This window comes from Herpailurus yagouaroundi, unplaced genomic scaffold (assembly GCF_014898765.1).
Source record: "Herpailurus yagouaroundi ecotype Mexico unplaced genomic scaffold, PumYag 213, whole genome shotgun sequence".
Classification (NCBI taxonomy): domain Eukaryota; kingdom Metazoa; phylum Chordata; class Mammalia; order Carnivora; family Felidae; genus Herpailurus; species Herpailurus yagouaroundi.
This window is the reverse complement of record NW_024412444.1, coordinates 13,795,947-13,808,664: the sequence shown is the minus strand read 5'-3', so window position 1 is coordinate 13,808,664 and position 12,718 is coordinate 13,795,947. Positions and strand designations below refer to the sequence as shown.

The 12,718-nt window shown below is 43.0% G+C and overlaps 1 protein-coding gene across 1 annotated transcript in view; it reads left to right on the top strand.

The window, feature by feature from the left end:
* Nucleotides 1–12,718, top strand: part of CACNA2D3 (calcium voltage-gated channel auxiliary subunit alpha2delta 3) — an 864,056-nt gene that overhangs the window by 383,120 nt on the left and 468,218 nt on the right. The window contains exon 7 of the mRNA XM_040454466.1: nucleotides 4,515–4,646. Coding sequence (XP_040310400.1) covers nucleotides 4,515–4,646 — 132 coding nt within the window. The remainder of the gene's footprint in view (nucleotides 1–4,514; nucleotides 4,647–12,718) is intronic.

Here is a 12,718-nt window from a genome sequence, read left to right as displayed (position 1 = left end):
AAAGTGTGTGAGTGTGTAGGGGAGGATGCAGAGAGAACATCGGCCATCCGTAACATCAGAAAACCCCCATGTAACGAAGTGCAAACTTGTTGAGGGATGGGGAAGCACAGGTGAGAGCAGTTATTTGGGTGGAAATAAAAGAAGGAAACTACAAATTCTTTATGGGTTATATGGTACATTATAAAGACAGAGCAGGGACGTGTGAGCTGCTTTTCAGATGCAAATTGCAAATAGATCACAAAGGTGGTGTGGGACTCTTACTCTCCAAACATCTGCTTGTAGTCTGTTCTACTAAAAAGCTGAACATCTGATAAATTTCTGACTGGCATTGGAGGTAATTTAATCTCTCAGAAGGTAGAGGAAGCAGGAAGCAGAACTGCTATTGCTAGACTTCACGTTGACCACTGTGAATAATAAGTTGACACTGAATGGACAGGGACATTGGAGAAAATGACCATGTGACATGGAGCTCACTGTATTGAGCAGAAAACTGGGCATTGACACATTAAGGGAAATGAGGCATTAAGGGAAATGAGGTTAGTCCAAGTGAGAGCCTTGTAGGTAGGACCTATCAACAGAGATTGAGAAGAATGGTAAGCTTGTAAAATTATAATGCAGACGTGAAAATCTGAACTGTTTCCATTAAAAGGATCTTTCACTAGGAAAAAGCCCTACCCATATGAAACTCAGATTTTAAAAAGAACATATACAAACCATGAAATATGGGTATATTATGTAGCATAATTAAGGGAGTCTGAATACATGCAGGGGGTTGAGTGGTGGCCTCCGGAAGATATGCCCCAGTCCTGACCTCTAGTACATCCTGCAAATGTGACTTTATATGGGAACAGGGTCTTTGCAAATGTAACTAAGTGAAAGATTTGAGATGAGCTCATCTGGAGTTTAGGGTGGACCCTAAATCCAGTGACTGGTTTCCTTAAAGAAAGAGATGACACAGAGGTACACAAAGGGAAGGCTGCGGGTAGATGGAGGAAGACATTGGAGCGATTGTGTCTATAAAGCAGGAAGTACTAAGGGTTGCTGGTGACCACCAGGGGCCAGGAGAGCCGCGTGGAACAGAGTCTCCCTGAGAGCCACTGGTAGGAACCCAATCTGCCAATTCTTTGATTTTGGACTTCTGGCCTCCTGAATACTTTTCTTCTGTTTTAAGTCACTCGGTTTGTGGTAATCTGTTATAGCAGCCACAGGAAACTAATACAATACATTAACCTCCTAAGAAGACTAGGGGTGGAAGTGAAACCCACGCTCAGATTAGTCTGAGACTCCTGAAGAATGCTAAATGAGACAGAGGGGGAGGGCTTTTCAACAAAGGTAGAAACAAAACACACACAAGTAGAAGGGAAACCTGCTTAGGATGATGCTGTTGTTTTTGCAAGTGACCTTAAAAAAGCACACCTGCTCAGCAGCCATAGAGGGAACATCTGGCTGGGATGTGGCCCACAGTGTCATGTTCACCTCCTCCTCAGTAGACAGTGGAAGGATCTGAGGACCTGGGTAAGCAGGATGTGATGGGTGGCACTGACCCTTTGGGCTCTTTCATTTCTGCTCTCTGCCAGTGATGTTGGGAAAACCATTTTTAACTTAAGTTTTAGTGTCTGTTTTAACCCAGATATTTAGATGCAGGCCCCATTTTATAACGTTAGCATTTTCCTGTTTCTTGTTTCTTTTCATCTCTTAGACGATGAATAATGGACAGCAGTTCGAGATTTTCCCTTCTATTAAAATTGCTTGCTAAGCAAGATTGTGAAATCAATATACTGTGATTGTTTTACAAGCCAGAGGACATGTTATCTCAAATATTTGATCAAATAGGTGTGTGTAACACAGCCCTCATTTTAACTAGACCATATTCTTTAGTGATTCTCCTGCCCTTGTTCACCGTGCCCTGGGAAAATCAAAGCCCCCTTTTCTTAAAGAGGCATAATTTCAGAGCGACATTTAGTGTCAAAATGATTGTTGAAATAACCTCTGACCATCACAATTCTTTTTGCATTTCTGAAGGTGCTCACAGGTCCCCAAGGGGCAACCCCAAGTTTCTAGGACCACCTTGGGGTATGAGTGGCCTTTTACTACCCCCAAAGAAACCACAGTCAAGAAAAAAGAATCTCTAACTGGAAACTGTTTGACTGCTTAACATGTTGAGACAGTGAGTGAGGGAAATGGAATTTTTGCTTCTAATTGTGGAAAGTTTTTATATGATGGCAACATAATTGAGGCCATTGATGGAGGAGGCAAGAACCATGGAGTTTTCGGTGTCATTATTGTATTTACATCTTTGTGGATTAATTTCAGTGGCTTTTGTAACAAGGAGTGAGTCACAGTAATTATTGTCAAGCTTGTACAGGAGCAAAAAATTTTCCAGGATTGTGAGGATAAAGTCTTTCTCAAAATTACTTTGTGGTAAAAGGTTGAATTGGTCATTTTCACTCTCCGAGCCTATGATGTGGTTTACTATAGTTTATAAGAGTTTGAGCACTTACGTTGAGGTGAGATTCAGAATCCCACTTGTCTATGGAATCTGGGTAAGCAATCTGAAAGAATAAGACAGGCTGGAGGTAAGACAATACAAGACACCATGTCTGCCTGCTGGGTTAGGCGCCATTTTGTGGGCTCTTTCTCAGACCTCTTCAGATGGGCATCTTGGGGGCAGCAGTCTGGCAATGGGCAGGCCACTGTGGAGGAGGGATGGGGTGCACTGTGCCAACAGTGAGTTTCCTTGTCACTGTACCTAATTCACATGACCATTTCTAGCATTATTTTGCTAGTTGGCTTACTACGCAACTTGAGGACTAGAGTGACCAAATCTGTCTTTATCCCCCTGGTGTAGAATGCAGGAATCTTTGGAATAAAGATGCCATGGTGGGATTTCTGTGACTTGGGTCCCACAGGAAGTTCTGTTGAGGGTGTTGGAATCCAGGTGAATGGAATTGCTCCATTGATGAATTTCTGAATGCCTTTTGCTGTTTGTCGTCTTCTGTAGATTTGTTTAGCCTTTCAAATAGCCCTTTAAGATGTGTATTATTATCCCATTTATAAATCACAGATCAAAAGCTTTGTCACTGATGAGTTGGATGCTTTTAGGAAAGAACCTAACTTCTTGGTACTCCGTTTCTACTTGTGGAGCATGGAGGTTACTAATGGCGCCTGTCTTGGAGGGCTGTGGTAGAGGCAATGGGAGATGAGCTAAGTACGTGCTTGCACCACGGGAGAGACTCAGTAAAGATTTCTGCTCCTTCCCCTCCTCTTCCTCATCATTAACATGCTCACCCTGTTGTCATTCTTACGCTCATCATGCTGGGACTGGATGGTGATCTCCCCTCTTAACAGAATTATGCTTTATGTGGCATCATTTTGAAACTGGATCTTAAGAAGTTTAAGAAAAAGTGGATGGTCACCAAGCATCCTTAGTGATCCATCTTTCTTCAACCACTATGCCAAAAAAAAAAAACAAAACTTATTGTCCTTCTTTGCCTTTGCCCTTAATTTTTATCTGTGGACAGAAGGCAAAGAGTTAGCTTTGGGCTGCCAAGGGTGAAGAAAAGAGATTTATTCATGGGATCACAAGGGAAGAAGAGTAGACGGTTGTGATGAGCAACCTTTGTTTTATTCATCTATCCATACATTCATCTCTTTAAAAAATTTTTTTTAATGTTTATTTATTTTGGAGAGAGAGAACAGGACAGAGCACAAGCAGGGGAGGGGCAGAAAGAGAAGGAGACACAGAATCTGAAGCAGGCTTCAGGCCCTGAGCTGTCAGCACAGAGCCTGACGCGGGGTTCGAACTCACGAACCGTGAGATCATGACCTGAGCCGAAGTCCAATGCTTAACCAACTGAGCCATCCAGACACCCCCATCCATTCATCTCTTCATGTGTCCATAAATGTCTGGAATTTCTGCCATGTGCTGGTCAAAGGGGCACAGCAGAAGACCACATGAAATGGTTCCTGCCCTCCTGGAGTTCACCATTTGCTGAACAAAAGAGGTAGAGAGATGTAGTTATGTAATTGCAATTTATTTATTTATTTATTTATTTTTTAAAAAAGTAAACTTCTAAGTCAGAGGTGAAGAGAATTGGAACAGGACCATGTTGGCTGAGGTCATTTCAGTGAGAGAAAACACATTTTTCCTGTTTTTATTGCTGGGTTCTGACCCAGGAGAGGCAAAAGGTGGAAAATAATGCTGAGAAGGTCTCTCTCTGCTTTCTCAAGAACTCTGTGCTGTACAAGGTTGAAAGTTACAAATAAAGGGATGTATTTTTCAAGTAAGGAGTCATCAATAAAGGCTCCTGGGTGGCTCTGGGGGCTTGGGCAGGATGAGGAATCCCTGATGTATGGAGTTCCCAGGAGCTAAATGTTTGGGAAGCTATAACTTTCTTCACAGCTTCCTGTAAGATGAGTCTCATGCTGCTGCTATCTGCCGGCTCCAAGGGACGCCAGCCGGGGTTCTCTCTCACTTTGGTTTGTAACTTTCTCTTCTCTCTGTTTCTTTTCAGACCCAGCAATCGTCAATGGGGTTTATTGGTCCGAATCCCTAAACAAAGTTTTCGTAGATAACTTTGATCGTGACCCGTCTCTCATATGGCAGTACTTTGGAAGTGCAAAGGGCTTTTTTAGGCAGTATCCAGGTGAGTATCCCTGCCTTGAGAATTATGATTGAGATTAATGACCCTGTGATATTTTTCTTTCATGTTCAGGGTTAAATTTTCCCCCTCCCATTAGGAGAAAATGAAAGATTAAATTCAAATCTGTTATATCTATTGTCATGGTCCAGATAGGCGCGGTAGCATGGCGTCCGTACACACACACAGGCATTTAGATCTGCACGTGGTTTCCACATCTTTCTCAATAGAGCAGTTCATCGAGCTGCACCAAAAGTGAGGAGTTGGGGTGTGAGACACAGCATATTTGATCTTTCTGGACAAGAGTTTGCTTTATTACTATTACTACCACTATAGTTACTATCATCATTGTTATTACCGTGGAAAGGAACAAGTCATAATCGGGCTGAATTTTAAATTCTGACCAAAGGGGTAAGAAATGGAACATGTGAGGGGTGCCTGGGTGGCTCAGTCGGTTCAGCGTCCAACTTCGGCTTAGGTCATGATCTCGCGGTTCGCGGGTTTGAGCCCCGCATCGGGCTCTGTGTGGACAGCTCAGAGCCTGGAGCCTGCTTCGGATTCTGTGTCTCCCTCTCTCTCCACCCCTCCCCTGCTTGCACCCTGTCTCTCAAAAATGAATAAATGTTAAAAAAAAATTAGAAAAAAAAAAAGAGAAATGGAAACTATGAACTGAGGTTTCCCCACTCCAGAGCTGACCGCCTCGGAGGAAGAGCTCGGACTGGCCCAAGCACCGCCGATGGCACCAGCTCATCTTCAGGGCCGCCAAAAGCACCCTCAGATGGTATGTTCATCAGAGTTTGTCCATCATACCTTTGGAACAGGTGTTCCTGAGGCCTCCCCAGACCTCCACTTTGCAATAAGAATTTAATTCTGGCTTGGTTTGAATTTTAATTAAGAAGGGAAGTTTTAATTTTGCTCACAAGTTGTGAAAACAGGACTCGAGGCTGCAATTGTGCCAACATCACAGCTGCAGAAATTAACAAGCTCAACCTAAAAGAAGGAAAAAACTCCCGGCATAATCTTGGAGCAATTAAGTGGAGACTTTTATGTTTTCATTAAGTAAGACTAGGCACCTGATGTCTTCCCACTTTGAGGCACAGAGACCGCCAGCCTCCGCCTCGAGGAGCCGTTTGCCCTGCACACAGCATCTGTCCCCTGAGACTTGCCTGCCAAGTGTCTGCTTTGCCAGATTATTCGACATTTCCCAAGAGTTGTGTTCAGCGGGGCACACGTGGTTCCTCCTGGAGCTCACAGAAATTTAAACAATAAGCATCCTAGTAAAGATAATGTTATAATAAACAGTGGTCTATTAAAGTTCCAGTGTCACCAAATTGCAATCTGTTTTGATACACTCAACAGAGAGCAAATTTAACACAGATGTTGCTGAAAATAAAGCATGGGTGAGGGCTGATCCATAGATGAAGCTACAGGGACCTCTTACCATCTTACCACGTGGTGTTTGGATGAGGGTGGAGCTGATAAGAAGAAACCATAGATCATCTTTTGTCTCCGCCAGCAGGAAGTCCTTAAACTATGGTCATGAGGAAATTTGAAAAGAAAAAACCAAAAACAAACAAACAAACAAACAAAAAAAAACGGGGTGGGGGGTGCAGTAGACATCTCAGGCTGCCATAACAAAATACCACACACTGGGTGGTTTAAGCAGCAGGTGTTCATTTCTCATAGTTCTGGAGTCTGGGGAGTCTAAGATCAAGGTGCTGGCAGACTTAGTTCTTGGTAAGAGCCCTCTTTCTGGCTTGCAGATGGCTACCTTCTCCTTGTAGCTGCACATGGTAGGGAGCCAAAGCTCAGGTATTTCTTACTCTTCCTAGAAGGGCACTAATCCCACCGTGGGAGCTCCATCCTTCTGACCTCATCTAAACCTAAGTACCTCCGGAAGGCCTCACCTCTGCATACTGTCACACAGGGTCATGTTAGTTTTCAACCTATGAATTTGGTGGCAGGGACAAACATCCAGTTCATAACAAAAGGACATCCTCATGAAGGGTGTATCTAACAGGGGAGATGAATTTATGTACAAGGTTTTTAATCAGTCAGAGCCATCGACTCAGAAATACTTACCATGTTTGTGACATTTGTGGCAGAATTTTAACTTTGTAAAATTCCTGCATCTTTTCTGTGCTAGTAAAGACACGAGTCATGGTCCTATGGTGTTTCACTGCCCTATTAATGTCTTGCGGTCACTCAGTGCTTGGTTCTGAACAGAAAACACACCTCTTGTCTCTTGGACACAAAATGATTGTTAGAAGAATGACTCATGGACGTTTTTTTGCTAGGATTTTTTATCTTCAGGAAACTTCGTTCCATGTTTAGAGTGGTATAATAGTACGGATCAGTGGTAAGTCTGCATGTTCTTAAAGAGAAGGGATATTTCTTCATTCTTCATTCACTGTGTGCTGAGTTCTTGTTTTGTTCCAAGCAGTATGAGAGGCTAAAATGGTGAACTTAATAGAAAAGGTCTCTGCCCTCATGAAGTTCCCTCTTGTGGGAAAATGCATTCCTCAGGATTTTGGTTGCAAGTGACAGAAACTGCATTCTAGCTAGCTCCAGCAAGGAATACATTTATTGGCTCAGGTAACTTGAATTCTAGGGAATGTGCTGTTTTGAGACATGGCTGGATCCAGTATTCAGCATTGTCATTTGGATTTTGAATCTTTCCTTCCCTCTTTCCTCTCCACCTTCCTCTATTCTGACCATGTTTCACTGGCAGGTGATCTCCTAGTGATGGAGAATATGGCTGTGTGCTTGCAGGATTATTTCTCACTATGGTCCCAGAGGAAGAGAGAGCATCTGTCCTAGTGGCTTAGATGTAAGTCCAAGGATTATTCTGGTCTGGGTCACATGCCCACAGCCTCAGGTGAGGGAGACTGGACAGTGGTAGGGCTAGCCATCTGAAACCATGGGGATTGATCAGGATTACATTACTGTGGCCTCGCTTGGTGGGGATCCCCAAAGGAAGTAACAGGGAACATGAGGGAGACAGACAAGTAAACAGGTCATGATGGTACAGTGTGTTTAATGCTAACATGGGGGAAATAGAAGGTGCTAGAGGATCACTAAGAAGGAGGGCAGTCTCAACTTCTGTAGGTGGGAGCATGGAGTTCTCAGAAGGGGGATTTTAGTCAACATCACCCTAATAAAGTACCTGGGATGATGTTGTCTCTTTCTGAATAGATTTACACAGGCCTTTACAAGTTCAGTGTAGGGCCTTTAGCCATGTGGCAACACTTCCATGCGCTGTCTTTTGGATGATATAAGTGTTCTATATCTATAGCACCTGTTATGGTAACCAACGGCCACATGTGGCTATTGAGCATGTGAGATGTGCCTAGCGAAGACAGGGGAACTAAAATATGAGTTTTATTTAACTTCAATTAACTTAAATCTAAAATTAAACAGCCACATTTGGCTAGTAGCTGGCATGTTCAGCTGTGTAACTCTATGGGTAAAGACTTCTGTAGTCTGATACCCAGTTTCCAAGGTACTGGCCTACCTTTTAGTTCCTGTATTACAAAAAGGTCTCACTGAGCAGAGAGAGAACTCTGGTTAGGCTCTTCTGAACAGCAACAGCCACAACAGCAACAAAATACAGATAACGGGTCTTTGAGCTCTGCAGAATTTGTTACTCAGGCCTTATCAAAGCTCTGCTTATTTCATTGTCATCCTTGGGCGTCTTTGGGAGTATGGTTAATATTAATATAATATTAATATTAATGCTGATCATAGTGATAGTGACCATCATTTATTGAGCACTGTCCTAGGCATCTATACAAGCATTGTCTGGTTTAATCCTCAATAATTCTATGGGCTGGAGCTACTATAAAATGCATTTTACCAATGAGAAAGCAGACCAAGGGGTTAACTGACCAAGCCACACCAGCAGGATAGGAGGGAGTTGGTAATGGTGTTAATGTTTTTAGCACCTCTTTCATGCTTTGTTCTTATGGCAGTTCTTAATCTATAAAATACGAATTCTGGCCTGTAATCCTGAGCCATCAGGCTTTCAATCCCCATCTCCTTTGCTAAGATATCTGCCCCAGGAGGACAGAGACGTTTGGCTATCACTCTGGTACCATCATCAACAATAACATAGTGTATAGGTGTTCAGTACATATTTTTGAATGAATGAATCACTCAGTGGACCAAAATCTACCAGACATATTGGTCTCATCGCACTGTTCGTAGCATCCCTGCCTCTTCAGATACAGTAGAGTTACTGCCTCTCTGCGAAGCTGGTCGCTGGCTATAGTCGGTGGGACACAGTGACTAAGTAGGGAACTGGCATAAATACATCACAAAGCTATGCTCCCTTTCTTTTCTCTATTGCTTCCCTCCTCAAAGTCTTCCTGAGCCAATGACTACATAATTCCTTTTATCTTGAGATTCATTCCCCAACCAACCGGGGTGGGATCCCAAAAGGCATAGTGGCAATTCCAGAAATTATATAGCTCATGGGGTGCTTCTTGGCTACGTATCAATTTCCTGGTTCTCAAAGATTTAAGATGAGCCGACTGTTATTTCTCGGTGATTTAAAGTTCTTTGAACAGTTTCAAAATATCCGTGTGTACAAAAAATTATATACTGAAAAGTTGATATATCCTAGGGGAGATAGTACCAGCTGAGACAGGGTTGCCTGGTGTTTGCCTCCAAAAACACATTTTGTTTTGAGATTGGGAAAGGAAGGGCTCAGTGGTCCAATTAGTTTGGTAAATGCTGCCTCTGCTGAGCCAGTTATGGAGATTCAAGATGCTATAAACAGATTAAAGGCCCACGGCATCCATCCCATGGCATAGAAACCAGTTTTACTTTTATTCATTCAACTTATGCTGACATCCCGGAGGACTTCTCATAGGACATCTTCATGTAACGCCTGTGTAAGGAAGAGCATGGTGACGTTGCATTTGGGAAATAAGTCCTATGGTCATAACTGGCAATCTCAGGAAAATCTTTTGAACTCTGAGAGACTGGAGTCCCTGCTATGAGTTGAAAATTTTGACCCAAGTGCCAGGTTTGGGCAAGATGTCTCCTCGGTGCTCATCCAGTCCTGACTTGAGTCAAGTTATGACCTTTATTGTTCTACCTTAGGCCACTATGCCTAGAACTGTCTCAAGGTACTGTCTTAATCCCCACTCAATGTATACCTCACGTCCTGACCGGGAAAGGCCTGGGTCTCATGGGTCCTGCTGCCACCCAGGCTCCTTACCTTTGTCAGAGACATTCTCTATGCACAGCCATACCAGAATTCCTCCGGTTCCTTGAACTTGACATGCTCTTTTCAATCTCAGGACCTTTGCACATTTCATTCTTTATGCCTGGGATATTCTTGTTCACCCTGTGGCCACCACTTTTGTTTTATGAGTCCTACCCATATGTAGTGGGTTGAATAATATCTCCCTCCAAATTTATGTCCTCCTGGAGCCTCAGAATGTGACCTTACTTGGAATTAAGGCCTTTGCAGATGTAAATAAGTAAGTTGGGATGAGATCACACTGAATTAGAGTAGACCCTAAATCCAGTATGACTGATACCTTTATAAGAGGAGAGGACTGACACAGAGGGAAGACAGGGGCACAGATTGGGGTGATGAAGCAACAAGTCAAGGATCACCAAAGATTGCTGGGAGCCAGCAGAAACTGAGAAGACACAAGGGAGGGGTCTTCCCTAGGCCCTGTCGACACCTTGATTTTAGACCTCTATCCTCCAGAACTGAGAGAGAGTTCTTTTCTGTTGAGCCACCCAATCTGTAGGACTTTTGTTATATCAGCTCTAGAAAACTAATATACTATCATTCTGCTCTCAATTTGAAGAAGATCCTTCTTCCCATTAGAGATTGGAATCCCCTTTTGTACACTAATGTAGCCTCAGGCACTTCTCCTTTGTGACATCTCTGGTTCCTGGGATTACTTATCCTTTGCCAGCTTCCCTGCCCAGCATGAGGCTTCCTGAGGGCAGGCAGGGGCCAGGCCTGTCCTTCCCAGTCAAGGCTCTGGGGTTGTCCCATCTGTTCCACTTTCCTTGGAATTATATCCTTTATAAGGTTTTCCCAACAGACTCATTTCATGTCAACTTTTTCAAAAAGCACCTAGTAGGGCAGTGCTTGGAATTGGAAGGAGTTACAAGCCCACGTGCAGGTGCAGGGGAATGATCTCAATCCAAAAGGAGAGCACTGAGTGTCATTAATCCCTTCCCCCCAGGCCCTAGCCTAAATGCTGGAACTGTAAAACGAATTACACATTTTCTTGTCCCAGTGGGGCACACAGAGATGGGGCTGAGATGGGGAGGAAGGACAGCAAAGTGGGGAGGAGTGAAGCAAGATCAGACACAGTCCTTGTCTAAGAACAGTCACCACAATTTAATTTGAGAAACGAACATCCGCTGAAGGTCTACCATGGGTCAACATGTTATAAAATAATTATCTTTATTTGGGCTAAAACCAATTCTTTGTGAAATTATAAATTGGAACATTACCTGGCCTCATCATGGGTAGAATTTCAGTGTGTGTTAAGACCATGCTATCCTAACTATACTTGGCTTTACACAAAGCAGTGTATCTTATTTTATTTTATTTTATTTTATTTTATTTTATTTTATTTTATTTTATTTTATTTTATTTTATTTTATTTTATTTTAAACGTTTATTTATTTATTTTGAGAGAGAGAGAGAGAGCGAGAGCGAGAGCGAGAGCGAGAGAGAGAGAGAGAGAGCATGTGCAAGCAGGAGAAAGGCACAGAGAGAGGGAGAGAGAGAATCCCAAGCAGGTTCTGCTCTGTCAGTGCAGAGCCCAATTCAGGGCTTGATCTCATGAACCGTGAGATCATGACCTGTGCCAAGATCAAGAGTCAAACACCCAGCTTACTGAGCCACCCAGGTGCCCTTCCATTATATTTTAAATAAATTGTGTTTTTGTCTCTTGGTGTGCAAAATCATGTCAGTTTTACTTTACCTTCATTGCCTAATGACCTTCAATTGGCAGGGGCTTCTCATACTTCTGTTTTCTGATTTGGTACAGGAAACTCTTCACATTAGGCCCATTTGTAGGTGGGACATGTAGGTACAAGGAGAACAGAATAAAATGATTTTTGGGTAACGAACGGTCATCTCATGGTTTTCTGAGTAATAATTTGGGAGTGTTATCTCAGACACATATTATTATTTCAGTGTGGTCCAGAAAGTTGGCCGTCAGTAACTGGAAAGGAGACTCCCACTGCTACCATCTGAGTCAGGATTTCCTCCTGTGAAAATCAGTTTTCTCTTTTTATTTTCTTAACTCTAATGTCTGTGTTTCAAATCCATTCCTGAGCAGCATTAATGGTTGAAAACAATGATTTGCTATCTTATTTTTAGGGAGCACTTTTCTTTTTAAATGAAATTTTATTCTTAAAAACCAAGTTGTAAATAGAGAATGTTAACCTTGGATGTATCCCGACCAGTCTGCAAACCACAAGATGAAGGATATGGGATCCTATCTTACACATGGGGAAAACTCCCCAAGCTTCAAAGCCTGAAATTCAAACTTTGTAATGCAGCATAATTAGGACCATTTTTTCCCATTTCAGTTGTAGAAAGCCAGGCCAGTATTCCTGATGGTAAATACAAGAGTGAGGGGAAGACAGGCCTGTGTATATTCTTTTTTTTTTTTTTAAATGTTTATTTATTATTTTTGAGAGACAGAGCTCGAGCAGGGGAGGGGAGGGGCAGAGAGAGAGAGGGAAACACAGAATCTGAAGAACTATCAGCACAGAGCCCGATGCGGGGCTTGAACTCACAAACCATGAGATCATGACCTGAGCCAAAGTTGGACGCTTAACCAACTGAGCAACCCAAGCGCCCCAGGCCTGTGTATATTCTAAGATGGAAATGTATCGAGCTCCTACCTGCCATACTACACACATTGCGTTACCTGGACCCAGAGACATGGCCTGACTCTGCCCCGAAGTCTATGAGTGATGCTGCCAGGTTCAACAACTTGCTGGACAGTGAGAAATGACCTTGGCTAATTTCATCATTAACCACGGGAAGGGGCTGGAGTCCTGTCCTTCCCTGAGAGACAAACGTT